Raw genomic sequence first — 18,803 nt, forward strand, 5'->3', positions numbered from 1 at the left:
GATTGTGCCTTTAATGTAACATTTTACCGATTTGCTCTATCAGTTATTTATACTTCTCGGCCCCACCCATCTCCAAATACTACTGGCCCAGTGACAAGTGTGTGGATTTTGGGATGGAATGAATCTGGATTTTTTTTTTTTTTAAGATTTTATTTATTTATTTGACAGAGACAGCCAGCGGGAGAGGGAACACAAGCAGGGGGAGTGGGAGAGGAAGAAGCAGGCTTCCAGCAGAGGAGCCTGATGTGGGGCTCGATCCCATAACGCCGGGATCACGCCCTGAGTCGAAGGCAGACGCTTAACGACTGTGCTACCCAGGCGCCCCGGGCCCAATTCTTTTGATTGCTTTCAATAGGTTTTAAGGGAAAAGAGTGTAGTGTAAATGCCTAGTTACTATTTTTGAATAGAATTCATGAATAGAATGTTACCGAAGTGCTCCTGTCCTTATTCTTGCTATTGTGTTTGTGGACTTGCGAAGCATTGTGTCAGGAAGTGCCATTCGTTCGCTCACTTGTTCACATATTCATCCAACCAGCGTTTAACCTGGCTTTTAAAATCTGGCTTTTAACCTGGATTCTTGCTCTTACTGGATTACTTGGGTGTCACTGTGATTTGTGATTTATAATAAATATATATTTAGTTTTCCTCCTTCCTGGCAAGAGCTCTTAAAATCCTTGGGAATTTCTAAGCCTTAAGAGTATTTAAGGTGTCTTTTGTTATATTAATGAGACTTTTAGAAAGCACCTGTGAGTGGGGGCTAGTTGCCAGGGGAACCAACCATGTGATTAGGGGGTTGGACTTTCAGTCCATCCCCATAACCTCCGTGGAGGGCTTCGGTCTGGAGGTGGAATCAATCGCCAATGGCCCATGAGTTAATCATGCCTGTGTAACAAAGCCTCCATTAAAAACCCCACAGGCCACGGAACAGAGAGCTTCCGGGTGGGAGAACTCGTGCAGGTCCCGGGAGAGTGGCAAACCTGGAGAGTGGCATGGAAGCTCCTTGCCCTTTCCCCATACCCTCTACATCTCTTCCGTCTGACTGTTCCTGAGTTACATCATCTTATAATAAGCTGGTAATGTAGTAAGTAAAATGTTTCTCTGACTTCTGTGAGCCACTTTAGCAGATTAATTGAACCCAAGGAGGTCGTGGAAACTGATTTATAGCCAACTGGTCAGAAGTGCAGGTAACAACCTGGATTTGGGATTGACCTGAAGCAGTGGGGGGAGCAGTCTTTCTTTCCTCCCCATAATAACTGCTATCTTGTTTTATATCATACATATCTTCATGCTTTTCCTAGATGTGAATGTATTCACGAACAATACATCCTCTTTTTCTGTGTGTGTTTTAGAAACAGATGAGAATGGTAGTATATGTACGTATTAAAAAAAATTATAGGTAGTGTTTTGTTGTGGAAGTAATAAATTCCTAACCCACCAAGGGCTCAAATTTGAAATAGCTGTTGGAATTTTATGTCATGTTTTCCTCAGCGTAAATTTTGGTGATCATAGGACTTTTCTAACCTACAAATATATTGTAGCAGACACTGTTGGTTACTTGCTGTTGCAGAAGAGGCAACAAGCTCTTAGAAAGTCCTGCTTACAAGATTGCCCCTTGCCTGACATCTGGGAACTTCGATTTAGGGAGGGTTCTCATCATTCTCTATTGAATGGCTCACTGTGCATAACTGTCCTTTCAAACAGTATGGTTGGGGTGCCTGGGTGGCTCAGTCAGTTAAGCATCTGCCTCCAGCTCAGGGCATGATTCAGGGTCCTGGGATGGAGCCCCGCATCAGGCTCCCTGCTCAGCGGGGAGCTGCTTCTCCCTCTCCTGCTCCCCTCGCCTGTGGGCTGTCAAATAAATAAAATCTTTAAATATATATATAGTTTATCCTAAACACCTGGTCTCCTCTGGGATTCTGGGATTTTGGTATGTGTTAGGCAGTGGGGGCCTATATGAACCCCCAGTAAAAAGCCATGGGCACTTGTCTCTAATAAGCTAACACATTTCACGTGTGTTATCACAACCTGTTGCTAGCGGAAATAAGTATATCCTGTGTGACTTCATGGAGACAGGACTCTTGGGAGCTGGCACCTAATTTCCTCCAGATTTTGCCATATGGACCTTTTCTCTCTGCTGATTTTGCTTTGTATGTTTTTGTGGTAATAAATTATATGCTGAGGCCCGTGAGTCCTACTTAATCACTGAACCTGGGGGTGGTCTTGGGTATTCGCAACGCATCTGCCTAACATCCATTCACTTCCTTCTCCTCTTCTAACAGATTCTCCAGGTGTTCCTTGGTTTGTGGCAACATGTCTCTACTCTCTGCCTCTGTCTTCAGATGGTCTCATCTTCCCTCTGTGTCTGGTACAAGGGGACTTGGATTTAGGGCCCATCTGGATACTTCTGGATTTTCTTATCTCAAGATCCTTAATTATACCTGCAAAGATGTAATTTTCCACATGAAGTCACATTCATAGGTTCATATCTTTTTTTTGGGGGGGGGTCACCATTCAACCCAGTACAAATGGGTGTGGATTTTAAGGGAAAATATGTCCACAAACTAACCTTTCTTTTCCACCTTCCCTTTCTCACTCATGCTACTTCTACTTCAGAGAAGAAAGGCATACTTCCCCCACATTCAGACTGTTATGTTTTATTTCCCCGGGGTTATATAGCCTTTGGGGGCACCAAGTAAAGAGACAGTTACAATTACTGGCTTTGACTTAAGGTGGGTGCACAGCAGCAGTGTCAGCATCTGGGCCCAGAGCGAATGTGTCATCCAAAATGAACTTGTTCTTCATCCCCAGGTCCTGGATTCCCAGGAGTAAGAGAGATCCAGTAAAGCACGAGCAGGAGGCTTCTGGAGTTGCATTTGGCATTTGTGGGACATCCTCGTCCTAAGACTTGAGATTTCTGAACAGAAAATTAGTGCAGATCAGAAGAGACTAACATCCCTCTTACTTGGCATTTCTTACAGAAGAAAATGATGAAAGCCCAGGTGACTTTTGGTTTGTTTTATTGATAATTTGAGTCCTTCGTGGATTTGTGGAGGCCTGAAAAAAATCAGTTCAACTAAATAAAAAGCATAAATTGGGGAAAATGGGCTCTGGGGAGAAATAGACTATACCTTCAAAATCAGGACAGAGTGGGATCAGGAACATGTTCCTAGAGTTCCTACATGACCAGTGCTGGAATATAGCATATGGCTCTGCAGGATCCTGCTGGTGACATAAGCCATCAGAGTGCTTCTCCTACCTCTGAGAGCCACTGCAACCGGAAAATCAGAGTAAGTTACATCATAGGCACTGACTCAGGACAAAGCGGATCAGTTCCTCAGGAGAGGTCACCACTTCATGGCACTTAAGTCTTAGGAACAGTTTTTGATGGTTTCTTTCCAGAGGTGATATGGTGAGCTCTGTGTCCTCAGCAGCCTTCTCCTAATCGATGTACCAGCATGGCTGTTGCTCACATGATTATTCTGAGTCCCTGGTGGGACCCGATCAAGTAGAATTCAGTAGACAGGTTTTGAGGAGCCCACAGCCTCGTGACTTGCATACCCACCCTTGCTGCCATCTGGATTTATCCTTGAGTAGAACCTAAGGTGCCAGTAAAATGGCAAGTTTGTACGTTTCCAGAATTCCTCTGTAAACAGGTGGCTAAACTGGTGGTTGAGTACAGATTTGGCCATAGGGAGTTACAAGTTCTGTTGTCTGGTAATGGCTTGGGTTGTTGAGATCCACAAAGGTTATTTTGGAACTTCAGCTTATCTCAGAAAATACAGAGCCTTTACTTCTGTGTTCAAAATCTAGTAGTTACCTCCCACCTTTTTACTGCCTTTATTTTAATTACACAAATGACTCACTGTGGCATAATAAAATGTGTGTGTGTGTGTGTGTGTGTGTGTGTGTGTGTGTGTGTATGTATATATTTGGTCTTTGTTTCCGTTCCTGGCAGAGCTCCTAAATCCCTCTTATTTCGTGAGTGGTAGGAGTAATTAGTGTCAGATAGGATTGAATTATAGGACACCCAGTGTTGGAGAATGAGAGACTTGGGGGGCGCCTGGGTGGCACAGCGGTTGGGCGTCTGCCTTCGGCTCAGGGCGTGATCCCGGCGTCATGGGATCTAGCCCCACATCAGGCTCCTCTGCTGTGAGCCTGCTTCTTCCTCTCCCACTCCCCCTGCTTGTGTTCCCTCTCTCGCTGGCTGTCTCTATCTCTGTCGAATAAATAAATAAAATCTTTAAAACAAAACAAAACAAAAAAAAACAAACAAAAAAAAAAAGAAAATGAGAGACTTGGAAAATTGGTACTGTAAAAGACACCACATATTTGGTGTCAGAAAGAACCAGTCTCAGAGCACCTGGGTGGCTTAGTCGTTAAGCGTCTGCCTTCAGCTCAGGTCACAGTTCCAGCATTCTGGGATCGAGCCCCGCATCAGGCTCCTTGCTCAGTGGGAAGCCTGCTTCTCCATCTCCCTCTCCCCCTGCTTGTATTCCCTCTCTCTGCCTCTCTCTCTGTCAAATAAATAAATAAAATCTTAAAAAAAAGAAAGAAAGAAAGAAAGAAAGAAAGAAAGAAAGAAAGAAAGAAAGAAAGAAAGAAAGAAAGAACCAGTCTCAGGACACATTTTCAATGTAAAAGAGTCATTATCTAGTACACATAGTGATAAAATTCCCCTCCATACATTTCCCCCCCTTAATTCTCTGACACATCATAAACAAATGTTTGGTTGTGTGCTCCTGTGTTCTGGGCATTTACCTGTGTGGACATCTATATCTATGGGTGGGTTTATATGTGCATGCATGTGTGTGCATACATATACAAGAATCTGTGTAGGTAAATACATCTATTAAGACTTTTTTTTTTTTAAAGATTTTATTTATTTATTTGACTGAGAGAGACAGCCAGCTGAGAGAGGGAACACAAGCAGGGGGAGTGGGAGAGGAAGAAGCAGGCTCCCAGCGGAGGAGCCTGACGTGGGGCTTGATCCCAGAATGCCAGGATCACGCCCTGAGCCAAAGGCAGACGCTTAATGACTGTGCCACCCAGGCGCCCCTCGATTAAGACATTTTTACATGAGTGAAATTATACTATGTCATTCTGATGTCACTAGCATTTAGTACAGTTTGATTGACAAAAAGGTGCTAAAACACATATATTGCAAATGATCTCAGGCTAGCGAGAGGATTTAATGGCTGCATATTACAGAAATCTGTGATTTGTTGAATGAAAGGATGACGGAATATTTTAATGACTTTCTACTTTTGTGATTAACTGAAATAAAATAAGAATACCGAGGTAGCCTACAATGTGAAAATGAGCAGAACAACTTCCTTCACATTTCTCGAGTGGGGAAAACCTCGCCCTTCTGTGTCCCCTTTACTCTCACATCACGACCACACTTATATCACTTCTGATGCCAGATGTGTGGGGATTTCCACTCCCCCCAAGCAATTTTCTGACACCAGCTGGGTTGTCTACAATTCAAATCAATTCTGACACTATCTACCTGGAATTAGTGTGTCAGATCCCAGGTTAAGGGCTCACTCCCACAAGACTCTTCCCCACTCAGATGTGAACTGGAAACAGTAGCTCCCCAGGTTACTAACAACTTCTGTCTGACTTGACTACAAATTGGAAGTTCTCCACAACCCTTCCTTGGGTTCAAATTCAGGTTCAGTTAATTTGCTAGAGTGGTTCACAGAACTCGGGAAACACATTTACCAGTTTATTATAAAAGGATATGATGATAAAGGATAGAGATAAACAATCAGGTGGAAGAGATATGTCGGGTGAGGTATGTGGGAAGGAACATGGTGCTTCCATGCCCTCTCCAGGCACCACTCTCCCAGCACCTCCACATGTTTAGCAACCCAGAAGCTCTCCGAACCCTATACTTTTGCTGTTTTACGGAAGCTTCCTCACCTAGGCATGACTGATCATTACATCTATTTCCAGCCCCTCTCCCTTCTCAAGAAAATGGGGGGGGGGGCAGGTCTGAAAATTCCAAGTTTTTTTTTTTTTTTAATTTATTTTAGACAGAACGAGCAAGCACGAGCAGAGAAAGAAACAGAAGGTGAGGGAGTGAGCATTTGAAGCAGACTGTGGAGCCCCATACAGGGCTTGATCCCGTGACCACAAGATCATGACCTGAGCCAAAACCAGGAGTTGGTCGCTAAACTGACAGCCACGCAGGCGCCCTCGAAAGTTCCAAGCTTCTAATCATGGCTTGGTCTTTCTGGTGACCAGCACTATCTAGGAGCCCAACCAGTTGCCCCATTAGAACAAAGACACTCATACTGTTCTTAACGCTTAGGAATATATAAGGGTTTCAGGAGCCCTGTGTGAGAAACTGGGGTTAAATATAGAACAGAAGATGATCCTAGGGCCCTTATCACCTAGGAAATTATAGGAGTTTTAGGAGCTCTGCCAGGACCCAGGGGCAGAGGCCAGTATATATATTTTCTATTATCTTACACCTTCCATTTCAATAAAAGGGAAGTACTCATATTAAACAGGATCTGTCGTTACAGGAATCGCTGACACTGGAGGATGTGGCTGTGGGCTTCACCTGGGAGGAGTGGCAGCTCCTGGCCCCCACCCAGAAGGAGCTATACCAGGATGTGATGTTGGAGAACTATAGGAACCTGGTGTCAGTGGGTGAGGACAGCTCCCCTGTCACTCAGACGGTGCCCAGGCAGTGGCCTTTCCTCTCTTAGCTTCTGAGTTGTGGCATATCTGTGCTGCTCTGAAGTGTAGATTCTCTGTTCCCTCCCTGGCCCCTGAAGAGAAGGTATAGCCTCTGCTTATCTTAGAGAAAAGCCTTTGATTTGTGAACATGCAAATTGTGTAGTCCCCAACATATACTATTCTCGTATCCTTGCAGAGCCCAGTGCAATCTAATGAGCCTAAGTCTTCTGTCATTTCCCATAAACAGGGTATCAAGCCAGCCAACCAGATGTACTCTCTGAATTGGAACAAGGAGAACCACCATGGATTTTAGAAGATGAAGATGAAGTCCAAAGTCAAACCCATCCACGTAAGTGAGAGAAAACCAGCAAGGCAGGGGCTGGGGGGTCCGGGGGAGGCTGTGGAAGTCACTTTCTTGTCATTTTGAGAAGGCATCATAATGGTGAGGGTGTCTGAGGATACAGAAATTGAATTATGTATCCCTCTCCCCATATGAGAGCTTTTTCTTTGTGGGAATTTAGAGGAAAATACACTCTTTTGTCTCTTTTTGGAACTAATCCCTCCTTATTTCTTCTTAAACCCCTAGGATTATTCTTGCTTAGATTTCCACATCTTCCCATTCTTCTTCACTTGTCAGAGTTCCTTTCACCTCTCTTGCTATGAAATTCCTCTTTCTGTGTCTCTCTGCTAAGAGAAAACTTTGAATTCATTGTTGTCTTCTGACTAATACAACTTCCTGCCCCATTGGGAAATACTTATTTCCCTCTCTAACATCCAGCCCCATCTAGGATGCCTTGCCCCCATGGTAACCTGGTTTGTTAATATACACTTAATCTGCTTCTTTTTCTCTTTCCCCACTCTGAGCTTCTTTAAAGGTTCTCCTTTTATTTTCTGCTCTATCTCAAAGGCCTTAAAATCTTATTTTATTCAAAATGTTGAGTTCTTGTTCTCTGTGGAGATTTCCAAGTTGAGATCTCCTTTAACATTGTCTAATCTATATACAGTTGACCCTTGAACATGAGTTTGAACTGCATGGATTTTTTTCCATACACTACTATAAATAACTATCTTTTTATGATTTTCTTTTTTTATATATAATTTTTAAGATTTTATTTATTTCAGAGAGAGAGCACAAGCACGAGCCAGGGGGAGGTGTGGAGGGAGAAGCAGACTCCCTGCTGAGCAGAAAGTCTGATGCGGGGCTCGATCCCAGGATCATGATCTGAGCTGAAGGCAGACGCTTAAGCTTAACTGACTGAGCCACACAGGCGCCCCTCTTCTTTATGATTTTCTTAATAACATTTTGTTTCCTCTGCTTATTTTATTGTAAAAATACTGTATATATTATGTATAACATACAAAATATGTGCTGACTGTTTCGTATTGGTAAGGCTTCTGGTCAACAGGCTATTACTATTTATGTTTTGGGGGAGTCAAAGTTACATTTTTGACTGCCCAGCGGGTTGACATCCCAACCCCTGTGTTGTTCAAGGGTCAACTGTAGCCAGCCTGTTTCCATGGCAGCTCCCTCAGAGTTCACACTTACAAAGGAGAATGGTCTTCCTGTAAGAAATTCCCTTCCTATCTTCTTTATTAAAGTTTTAAAAAAATATTTCCTGGGTTTTTGTTGAGGTATAACTGACATATTAGTTTCCAGTTTCATCATTTTCTTTTTTAAGATTTATTTATTCCAGAGAGAGAACGAGCTCAAGTGAGCCAGGGGAGGGACAGAGGGGAGAGAGAGAAACCCAAGCAGACTCTGCACTGAGCGCAGAGCCCAACACAGGGCTTGATCTCACAACCCCAAGATCAGACCTGAGCCAAAGCCAAGAGCTGGATGCCCAGGCAACTGCACCACCCAGATGCCCCATCATCTTTTTAAAAATTGAGATTCTCGGGGCACCTGGGTGGCTTAGTCGTTAAGCATCTGCCTTCAGCCCAGGCCGTGATCCCAGGGTCCTGGGATTGAGCCCTGCATCGAGCTCCCTGCTCTGCTGGGAGCCTGCTTCTCTCCCAGTCCCCCTGCTTGTGTTCCCTTTCTTGCTGGCTGTGTCTCTGTCAAATAAATAAAATCTTAAAAAAAAAAAAATTGGGGCACCTGGGTGGCTCAATCATTAAGTGTCTGCCTTTGGCTCAGGGCGTGATCCCAGAGTCCTGGGATCGAGCCCCATGTCAGGCTCTTCCGCTGGGAGCCTGCTTCTTCCTCTCCCACTCCCCCTGCTTGTGTTCCGTCTCTCGCTGCCTGTCTCTCTCTCTTTCAAATAAAATAAATAAAAATCTTAAAAAAATAAAAAATAAATAATAAAAAAATATTGAGATTCTCTTCTATTTTTATACATCTTAAATCCTGGCCATGCTGGGATTACCTTGAGGCTTGTCTGCTCTCTGGGGTATTTAAGGTGTCTGCTATTCCTCTTCTTTAATTAGGAAAGATCTTTATATAATTTCTCATTCTCAGTTCCTAGCCTAAAGCCTCATGTCCGCTTTACTGTAATTCCTTTGTATGTTTGTTAATTTTAATCTTTCTTAGTTTGAGTTAGATTCATTGATGGATTCTTTTCCCTAAAGCTTTCCTTTTTCTCCCCATAGAATGATGACATTAAGTCCCAGTTGACCATATTACCATCCATGACACAAATTTCACTTCTTTCAAAGACCTAAGTCTCTACACTCAAAAAGGAGGAGGCATAAATATAACAAAAACAAACATGCAGTTTCAGTTTTATAAGATGAAAAGAATAATGGAGATAGATAGTGATGATGGTTGCATAACATTTGAATATCTTTAATACCACTGAACCGTAACTTCAGAGTGGTTAAGATGATAAATTTTGTGTTACGTGTATTTTATCAGAATTTAAAATATGGCAAAAATACATAGAAACTGTGTCTAGTGGTGAAAAGGGCTGTGAACACCAATCCATTGGCATAGTGGAACAGTGGGTGATGGGGTTGGGGCCTGCCCTTTTACGAATAGGAATGCCTGTATAATAGAAGATGCCTGTGAGCAGAGGATGAGTGACATGAGTAGGTTTCCTGGATGAAAAATGAAGAGAATGGGAAGTGCAGAGCTAGAGGCAAGAGTGTGTTTGAAGAACATCAAGGAAACCTGTGTGGATAGAGCAGAGTGCGCAAAAGGGAAAATTATTGGAGATGAAGTTAATGGAGTAGTAGTGATAGGTTGGTTGGTCACATAGGGCCTTATAGTCCATTTCAAGGACTTGATTTTACTCCGGTGAAGTAAGGAAACATTTGGAAGTTTAAAGTTTAACACAGTGATAATATAATTTATATTTTAGAAGTGTCACTTTCACTATGGGTATGGTCAATCCTATGCTGGTATAGGGCAGGAGTTGAAACAAAAAGCCAGATAGGAGACCTAGTTATTGGTGACTTCACTAGGCTTGAGGTGTACTGGAAGATTCTGGAGATATATATATATATGTGTGTGTGGGTGGGTGTGGGTGTGTGTGTGTGTGTACGAAGGCTGATTGAATTTGCCATCAAAGTAGATATCAGGTATGTTAGTTTCTTATGGCTGCATAATAAATATTACAAACTGGGTGGCTTAAAACAACAGAAATTTATTCTTTAATAGTTCTAGATGCTAAAAGTCAGAAATCAAGGTCATGTTTCCTCCAGAGTAGAGACAGGAACCTTTTCTTGCTTCTTTCTAGTTTCTGGTGGTTGTTGGAAATTCTTGGCCTTTCTTGACTTGTAGAAACATCTTTCCAATCTTTTTATCTGTCATCACATGGTCATTTCTGTGCATATTTCTTTGTCTGTGTCCAAATCTCCCTTTCCTTATAAAGATACCAGTCATTGGCCCAGCCTAATCCAGTATGACCTCATCTTAACTTGATTATATCTGCAAAGACTATTTCCAAAAAAGGTCACATTCGCAGGTACCAGGGGGTTAGCAATTGAATATATCTCCTTGGGGAACAAAATTCAGCCCATAACATGGAATAGGAAAAAAAACGATGAATGATGATGCTAAGAATTTTTGGCCTGAGTGGAGTTGTCATACGCTGTGACAGGGAAGATACGTGGAGGAGATTTGGGCTGGGAAATCAGGAGTTGTATAATGGAGATTCTAAGTTAGATGTGCTTGTTAGCATCCAAGCAGAGCTCTCTGCTACAGTTTGATGTACCTGGAAAGTTCAGGGAGAGGTTAGGTGTGGAGATAGAAATCTGGACCAGATGAGATCTTCTCGGGACTAGATCCAGATAAAGAAAACAAGAGTCTTGGACAATTAGGGACCAACACATGAGTGTGTAACAAACATGGCAGGGAGAAAGCACGTGATAAGCAAGTGTTTCGTGAAAGACAAAGCCATAAACATTGTCTTGAGAGTTGCTGAAGCATCAAGATAAGAACTCAGGGATAAGGATGTCATTTTTTGTTTGTTCTTCCCACTCAAACAATAGGTATTCTTTCACTTTGAATCCTTTCCATGAGTGGTTTATGCTACACAAAAATATAGTAGTATCTTTCTTCTCTGAATTCCCATTATACTTTGTGCGCCAGTCACACCAGCCACTCCTAAAGATACTGTATCTGTATGATGTGGAGATACTTGAGTTCCACTCTTGAGTCAAGGGCCTGTTTTTCATTCCTCCTTGTGCAAGAAAATGCAGCTTAGTCATCCATTTATTTCTTTATCAAACGACTATAGCTAGGCTGGGGAGAGACCACACTTTTCCATCTCTCTGTCAAGCATTTCTTAAATGCCAGGTTTTTATTGAAGGGATTTTCAATATAATCCTCGGAAAGTCTGGTTTTATTAGAATATGGGTATTCTGTGGCTATGTCTTTATGCAAAGAGTGCTATTGTGACCCTAGCTGATGAACTGCAGTCCTAACACACAGTAAAGGAGACTGAAATTAGTGGGAAACACAGAAATGTTTTTCTACCACCACCCTTCAAAACATCCAGATTTCTTCGAATTTTCATTTCCTATGCTTCCTCAAACCAGGGTTACATTTGCAACTGCCTACTTTATTCTTTTTCTTGCGTGTTTATTGTTTCTCTTTCCACCCCTACAATCTGACTTCAGTGAAAATAAAGAATATTTTTGTGTTTCCTAACACTAGGACTATGCCTGGTATATGGTACTAGCCACTTAAGAAGAATGTATGGAATGAGTGAATAGCCATCTGTCACCATTTTGAATCAGGTGTCTCTCCAGCCTCTGTGATCTGATGCTGCTAGTGACTTCCTTGTATTTTACTGTCTCCAGGGTCCTACGTATAAAGCAGACAATTTTATTTGTTTGTTTGTTTGTTTGACAGAGAGAGGTAGAGAGCAAGCACAAGTAGGGGGACTGGCAGGCAGGGGAGAAGCAGGCTCCCCACTGAGCAAGGAGCCCGATGTAGGGCTCGATCCCAGGACTCTGGGATCATGACCTGAGCCAAAGGCAGTTGTTTATCCGACTGAGCCACCTAGGTGCCATAAAGCAGACAAATCTTGATTCACTGTGAATTTACCCTGTTTTACACTGATAGCTGTCATCTTTTGATTTGTTTGTGTTTTATATTATTGTGTTTTTAAACATTTCTAACAGATAAGGAATTAGTGTTTAATGAGTACCAATTTTTAAACATTTCCAACAGATGAGAAGTTAGTGTTTAACAAGTACAGTGTTTTTCAGTTGGGGAAGATGAAAATGTTTTAGAGATGAATAGTGGTGATGGCTGCACCACAATGTGAATGTACTTAATGACACAGAACTGTACACTTAAAAATAGTTAAAATGCTAAATATTATCTTATGTGTATTTAACTACAATTCTAAAAGTTTTTTTTAAGCTTTATTTATTTAGAGAGGGAGAGAGAGGGGAGGGGCGTAGGGAGAGAGAAAATCTTAAGCAGGCTCCATGTCCAGAGCAGATTCTGACGTGGAGCTCAGTCTCACAACTCTGAGATCATGACCTGAGCCAAATCAAGAGTTGGATGCTTAACCAACTGAGCCACCCAAGCACCCCTAAAAGTGTTTTGTGTGTGTGTGTGTGTGTTTTTTAAAGAGATAAGGAATATATATAAGGATATACTTGGAATTTCTTTTTGGTTGATATCATAGGTTTCCCACTAAAGAGCCAGCCATCCCACAATATATTTTTTTTAAGATGTATTGATTTATTTTAGAGAGCACACAAGAGAGCAAGAGAGCATGCATGCAGGGGGAGGGAGGAGAGGGAGAGAGAAGCTGACTTCCCGCTGAGCACAGAGCCCGATGAGGGACTTGATCTCACAACCCTTAGATCTCACAACCCTTAGACCTGAGCCGAGATCAAGAGTTGGATGCTTAACTAACTGAGCCACCCAGGCACCCCAGGGAGAGGGGGTCTTAAGCAAACTCCATGCTCAGTGTGGAGCCTGACCTGGGGCCTGATCTCACAGCCCTGAGATTACTACCTGAGCTGAAACCAAGAGTTGTACGCTTAACCAACTGTGACCCAGGAGCCCCCCCAAACAGTATTTTTGGAGCAGTTTTATTCCATATGATGGTCACAGAAGGATTCTCTTCTTTCCTAGAAATTCAGAAAGTTGATTATCATCTGCCTCAGCACTTACAAAACCCAAAAGTGCCAAAGAGAAAAGAACAGTGTTATGAACTGAACACATGTGGAAATATTGTTCATCAGAGCAAAAGTCATTTTCCTTTCAGGCCAAATCACGGTCGGTTTCATTTACACGGAAAAACTTTGAAGCCACTCTTAGATTTAATCAACCAAAGTAGAAGCTATGACATAAAAGAGCCTGCTGAGTATAGTGGAGATGGGAGATCCTTTCCCTGTGCTAATCATAAGCAAACTCATACTGAAATTAAATTTCATGAAAGTAGAAGACCCATCAGCTCTAAGTCACAATTCATTAAACATCATCAAACACACAAAAACAGAGAAAGCCCATGAATGTACTGAATGTGGGAAAGCCTTCCTCAAGAAGTCTTGGCTCACAGAACATAAGACAATTCATATGGGAAAGAAACCCCATGGATGTAGTGTATGTGGGAGAACCTTTTCCAAGAAGTTCAAGCTCACTGAACATCAGCAAACTCACAAAGGAGAGAAACCCTATGAGTGCTGTGAGTGTGGGAAAACCTTCCTCAGGACATTTCAGCTTACTGAACATCAGAAGACTCATAAAGGAAATAAACCACATGGATGCAGTGTATGTGGGAAGGCATTCTCCAGAAAGTTCAAGCTAACAGAACACCAGAGAACTCATACAGGAGAGAAACCTTATGAATGTCCTGAATGTGGCAAAGCCTTCTGCAGGAAGGCAGAGCTGATTATACATCAGAGAAATGAAAGAGGAGAAAGGCCCCATCAATGCAATGAATGTGGAAAAGGTTTCTCCAGAAAATCACAACTCATTCTACATCAGAAAACCCATACAGGAGAGAAATCTTACATATGCAGTGAATGTGGAAAAGGTTTCATTCAGAAAGGCAATCTCCTTATACATCAGCGAACTCACACTGGAGAGAAACCCTATAGGTGCACTGAATGTGGTAAGGCCTTCAGCCAGAAGGCATGCCTCATAGCACATCAGCGATTTCATACAGGAAAGACTCCCTTTGTATGTACTGAATGTGGAAAATCTTGTTCACAGCAATCAGGACTCATTAAACATCAGAGAATTCACACAGGAGAGAAACCCTATAAATGCAGTGACTGTGGGAAAGCCTTCACTACAAAGACAATGCTCACTGTCCATCAAAGAACTCATACAGGAGAGAGACCCTATGCATGCAATGAGTGTGGGAAAGCTTTCTCCCACATGTCATGCCTTGTTAAACATAAGAGAATACACACAAGAGAGAAACATGTAAATTCAGTGAAGGTTGAATATTCTTCCACAGAGGGTCACAGCTTATTAAATACCAGTGAATTCACTCAGGAGAAAAGCCCTGTTAATACGGTGACTGTGCAGATGCCTTCTATGATCTCTCAGACCTCATCAAACATCAGTGGGTTCCTCACAGATAGGAATGCAGTCATAGTGGGACAATCAGTTGTCAGATGTGCACCCTCAGGAGATATCAGAGAGTCTGTACGAGAAAGAAGCCTTATGAATGCAGTAAATGTGGTCGTGCCTTCAGTGGTCAATTACATCTTATTTTATGTCACAAAAAACACATAGGAAAAAACTGGTACATTCAATTTGGAAAAGCCTTGAGCAATAATGTCTAGCTGATTATATGGTTATATATAAACAGAAAGCCTATGAATGCAGAGGCTAGGAAAGCTGTTTTTTGGAAAACAGACCCCGTCTGTCATCAGTGATCACCACAGATCATCAGTGAGCTTATAGTGAGTAGAAATATGACGGTGGAAAAGTCCTTACCCTCAATATGTGTCCGTTCATACTGGGGAGAAACTGTTAGAAGGCAGTGAATGTGGCAGGATTTTCAGTGGTATGTTCTGCCTTATCCATTAGCAGATGAAATCACAGAGAAAACGCTGTTAATCCACTAATTGTGAAATACCTTTAACAAAATACTAAAGTTCTTGTGAAGCAAAGAAGGCTTCTGAAAGTGAGAAATATTTGAGAGCTTTATGTACCTTTTCCAACTTGACCTGTACATCACATGATACACCTGATGGGCTTTTTCAGACAGGATACCTTGAACCACATTCCCAGTTACCATGTTAATGATTCCATAATTTAGAGGAGTTAGTCTCTGCCCTACATCAATGGTTAACATTATCACATTATATTCACTTTTCCCATTTGTGGATTCTTTTTCTAAAATTATCTTCAGTTCCCACCCAATATCATATGATGGTTAACTGTTGCATTTCTTTGGCTTTAGATTTAAGTTTTATTTCAGGCAACTGAAGTCCTTCAAAAATGAAATGAATCTATTAAACTCATGAATATAACTGAATGTCTTTGAATGAACATAAATTGAATTTAAAGGTAAGACCAACCATTATACAATGTCGTCGTAAAAGTGATTTTTAAAATTTTCTAAACTTGAAAAGGTAGAGAAACCATGTTTGCAAAATGGACTAAAAGCCCAAGGACAATTAGTAACTTAAACTTATAAAATAAATAACAAAATACATTCCAACACAGCTCTTGGTAATTTTTTTGGAAAACATAAAAAAGTAAGGTAGGCAATTTGAATACAGATTAAGATGACTACCTCCATCCTAGTTCTCCTCCTTCCTGGATTAATAAAATTATTATTCTCAGAATGCTGGGAATTGGAAGTTCTAAACTCATAGATAACTATCCAGTTGCACTCTTCCCTTGGAGGTAGTACGCTATCTAACCCTACCTTTTGCCTCAATGATGGAACCACCCTGACATTCTTCCTGGCATCTAGTCCCATTTTCTCTCAGCTCAGAGGGACTCAGTCCTACATACACAAGGAAGAGAAAAGTAGATCTTCATAGAATCAACCCTGGCCTGATGTACTGCATCAAGCCAGAGAGACTTTGAACTGGACCTGAAATAGGCATAGAAGCTGGAAGAGCAGGCTGAATTTAGTGCTGGACTGAAACACTAGAGACCCGTAACCAGCCTGGAAAGTATTTTCAGAATCTAGTATGTGTAATTTTTTTTTTAAAGTAGGCTCCATGTGCATTGTGGAGCCCAGCACGGGGCTTAAACTCAGGACCCCGAGATCAAAAGTTGGACGCTCAATTGAGTCACCTAGGCACTCCTGATATGTATAATTAGTTGAACGTAGTCAGGGGTAATGGTAGGGGCTGGCATAAAACTAATACAGGAAGAGGTTCAGACCAAGTCCCCTGCTGGAAAAACTGCAATCTGAAAAAGGGCATTAGATTAGATCTCAGAGAGAAAGTAGAGGCCTGTCAGTAGATGAGGTATTTTAATGGCATTTAGACAGGTGATTTTTTAAAATCAATGACATAAACACCACTAGAATCACTTGGAGAGAACATCTCAATTGTTAAAGATTTTGATATGGAATATAAAGACCTTGGGTCATGTATAAACATTACTGTATCAATTTCGATACAAAGCATATTACAGTATCAACTTTATAGGTTTATGCTCAAGTATAAGGTCTTGAATGTAAGTTACACACTGTAAAAGTTAGACTAAGCTTCTTGAGGGTAGGGAACTTCTGTTAACCCCTATACACAAGATGGCTAGAAGAATATGTGATATAGAGTAGGCACTTGATAAATATTAATTGACTGACTCTCATTCAATAAGCAGTCGGGTCTTGCTAAATGAAGATTTAAAGCAGGGCCAGGTAAAAATTAACTAACTCAGTAATTAAACAGGGCCAGAGAGGTCCAGGCTGTTTTCAAGTAACCTCAATGTATCCCAAAACAAGCTTTAAGAATATAGGGGTGCAAAAATATCCTGATCTCTCCTGCTCTCCCCACTGCCGCATAATAAAGTTGACAGTGTTTGTCATCCAGCCAAAACTTATAGGTCAGGAAAATGTGACCAGTGTTGAAACCAATCAGAAGTGACTAAAGCTGACATATATGCTAGACTGAGCAAACTGTAACTGTATAGTTAGAGCTGTATTCCATTAGATCAAAAACATAGAGGAATGATTAACATGTTAATAACAATGTGTTGGGTTTATAAGACATGTTTTACTTCATATTTTATAAACCCTCCCAGAATATTGTTTATTCACTATCTTGATCAGAGAGTGGTGGGCAGTTAACAATTTCCACTAGGCATTCTTCACAATACCTTTTACCCTCCCCCCCCCCGATCCCCCCCACCCCCACCAAGAACTCAAGGCTTTTCTCTTTTGTTTGAGTTCAGGTTCTCTAAGCACTTTTTCTCTTTTTAATAAACGCTTTTGTACTTGAGTTTCTTTTGGCTTGTCATAAAATTCACTGATCTTTCCTTTTGCATACACAAATAGGTTAAAATACTGTTCCTAGGTTTTAGACTCTCCACCCACCCCAACCTGTTTTTCATTTTGGATAGTTTCTATTGCTGTGTCTTTGAAGTTCACTAATTTTTTCTTTTTCTTTTCTTTTTTTTTTTTAAAGATTTTATTTATTTATTTGACAGAGATAGAGACACCCAGCCAGAGAGGGAACACAAGCAGGGGGAGTGGGAGAGGAAGAAGCAGGTTTCCAGTGGAGGAGCCTGACGTGGGACTCGATCCCAGAACACCAGGATCATGCCCTGAGCCGAAGGCAGATGCTTAACGACTGAGCCACCCAGGCGCCCCATTAAGTTCACTAATTTTTTCTTATACAATGTCTAATCTCCTATTAATCCCATCAAATGTATGTTTTATCTCAGAAGTTGTAATTTTTATCTTTAGAAATTTGAATTGGGCCTTTCTTTTTATAGCTTTCATATCTCTATTTAATATGGCTTACTTTTTTTTAAGCTTTTATTTAAGTAATATCTACATCTAACATGGGGCTTGAACTCACAACCCCAACGGACCCAGCCAGGTGCCTCAACACGGTTTACTTTTAACCTAATATTTAAAGTAAGTTTCTAGTGGCGCCGGGGTGGTTCAGTCGGTTAAGCATCTGCCTTCTGCTCAGGTCATGATCCTGGGGTCCTGGGACTGAGCCCCACACTGGGCTCCTTGCTCAGTGGGGAGCCTGCTTCTCCCTCTTCCTCTGCCTGCCACTCCCCTGCTTGTGCTCTCTGTCAAATAAATAGATAAAATTTTTAAAAAGTAGAGTAGTTGGACCTTAAATTTTTGTCTAATTGATAATCTCTTTTTACTAGGGTATTTTGATCATTCATAATTAATGTGGTTAGGTTCAAATTAACAATGTGCAATTTGTTATTTATCCATCTGGTTTTGCTCCCCTTTTTGTCATTTTCTACCTTCTTTGGGAGTAACTATATATTTTTTTAAAAGATTTATTTCAGGGGGAGGGGCAAGGGAGAGGGAGACAGACAGATTCCCCACTGAGTGGGGAACCCAACGCAGGGCTTGATCCCAGGACCTGAAATCATGACTTGAGCTGAAATCAAGAGTCAGATGCTCAACCAACTGAGCCACCCAGGCACCCCTGGAGTAACTATATTTTATGATTATCTCCATTGTTGGCTTATTAGGCATAACTTTGTTATTTAAGTGGTTCCTTTAGAGTTTATAGCATGTATCATTCACTTATCAGTG

At 41.5% G+C, this 18,803-nt stretch overlaps 2 protein-coding genes across 2 annotated transcripts in view; one reads left to right on the forward strand and one right to left on the reverse strand.

The window, feature by feature from the left end:
* The window catches only part of ZNF613 (zinc finger protein 613), a 54,803-nt gene that overhangs the window by 33,565 nt on the left and 2,435 nt on the right, over positions 1 to 18,803 (reverse strand). The gene's annotated exons all lie outside the window — the stretch shown is intronic.
* LOC103657315 (zinc finger protein 613-like) lies at positions 1,766 to 17,377 on the forward strand. Its single transcript, XM_008684757.2, is given in 5 exon segments — positions 1,766 to 2,999; positions 6,534 to 6,660; positions 6,938 to 7,039; positions 13,229 to 13,587; positions 13,589 to 17,377. Coding segments are annotated over 5 exon segments (1,857 nt in total). The 5' UTR covers positions 1,766 to 2,984; the 3' UTR covers positions 14,843 to 17,377.

Source organism: Ursus maritimus, unplaced genomic scaffold (genome assembly GCF_017311325.1).
Source record: "Ursus maritimus isolate PB19 unplaced genomic scaffold, ASM1731132v1 scaffold_19, whole genome shotgun sequence".
In the NCBI taxonomy this organism is placed as follows: Eukaryota; Metazoa; Chordata; class Mammalia; order Carnivora; family Ursidae; genus Ursus; species Ursus maritimus.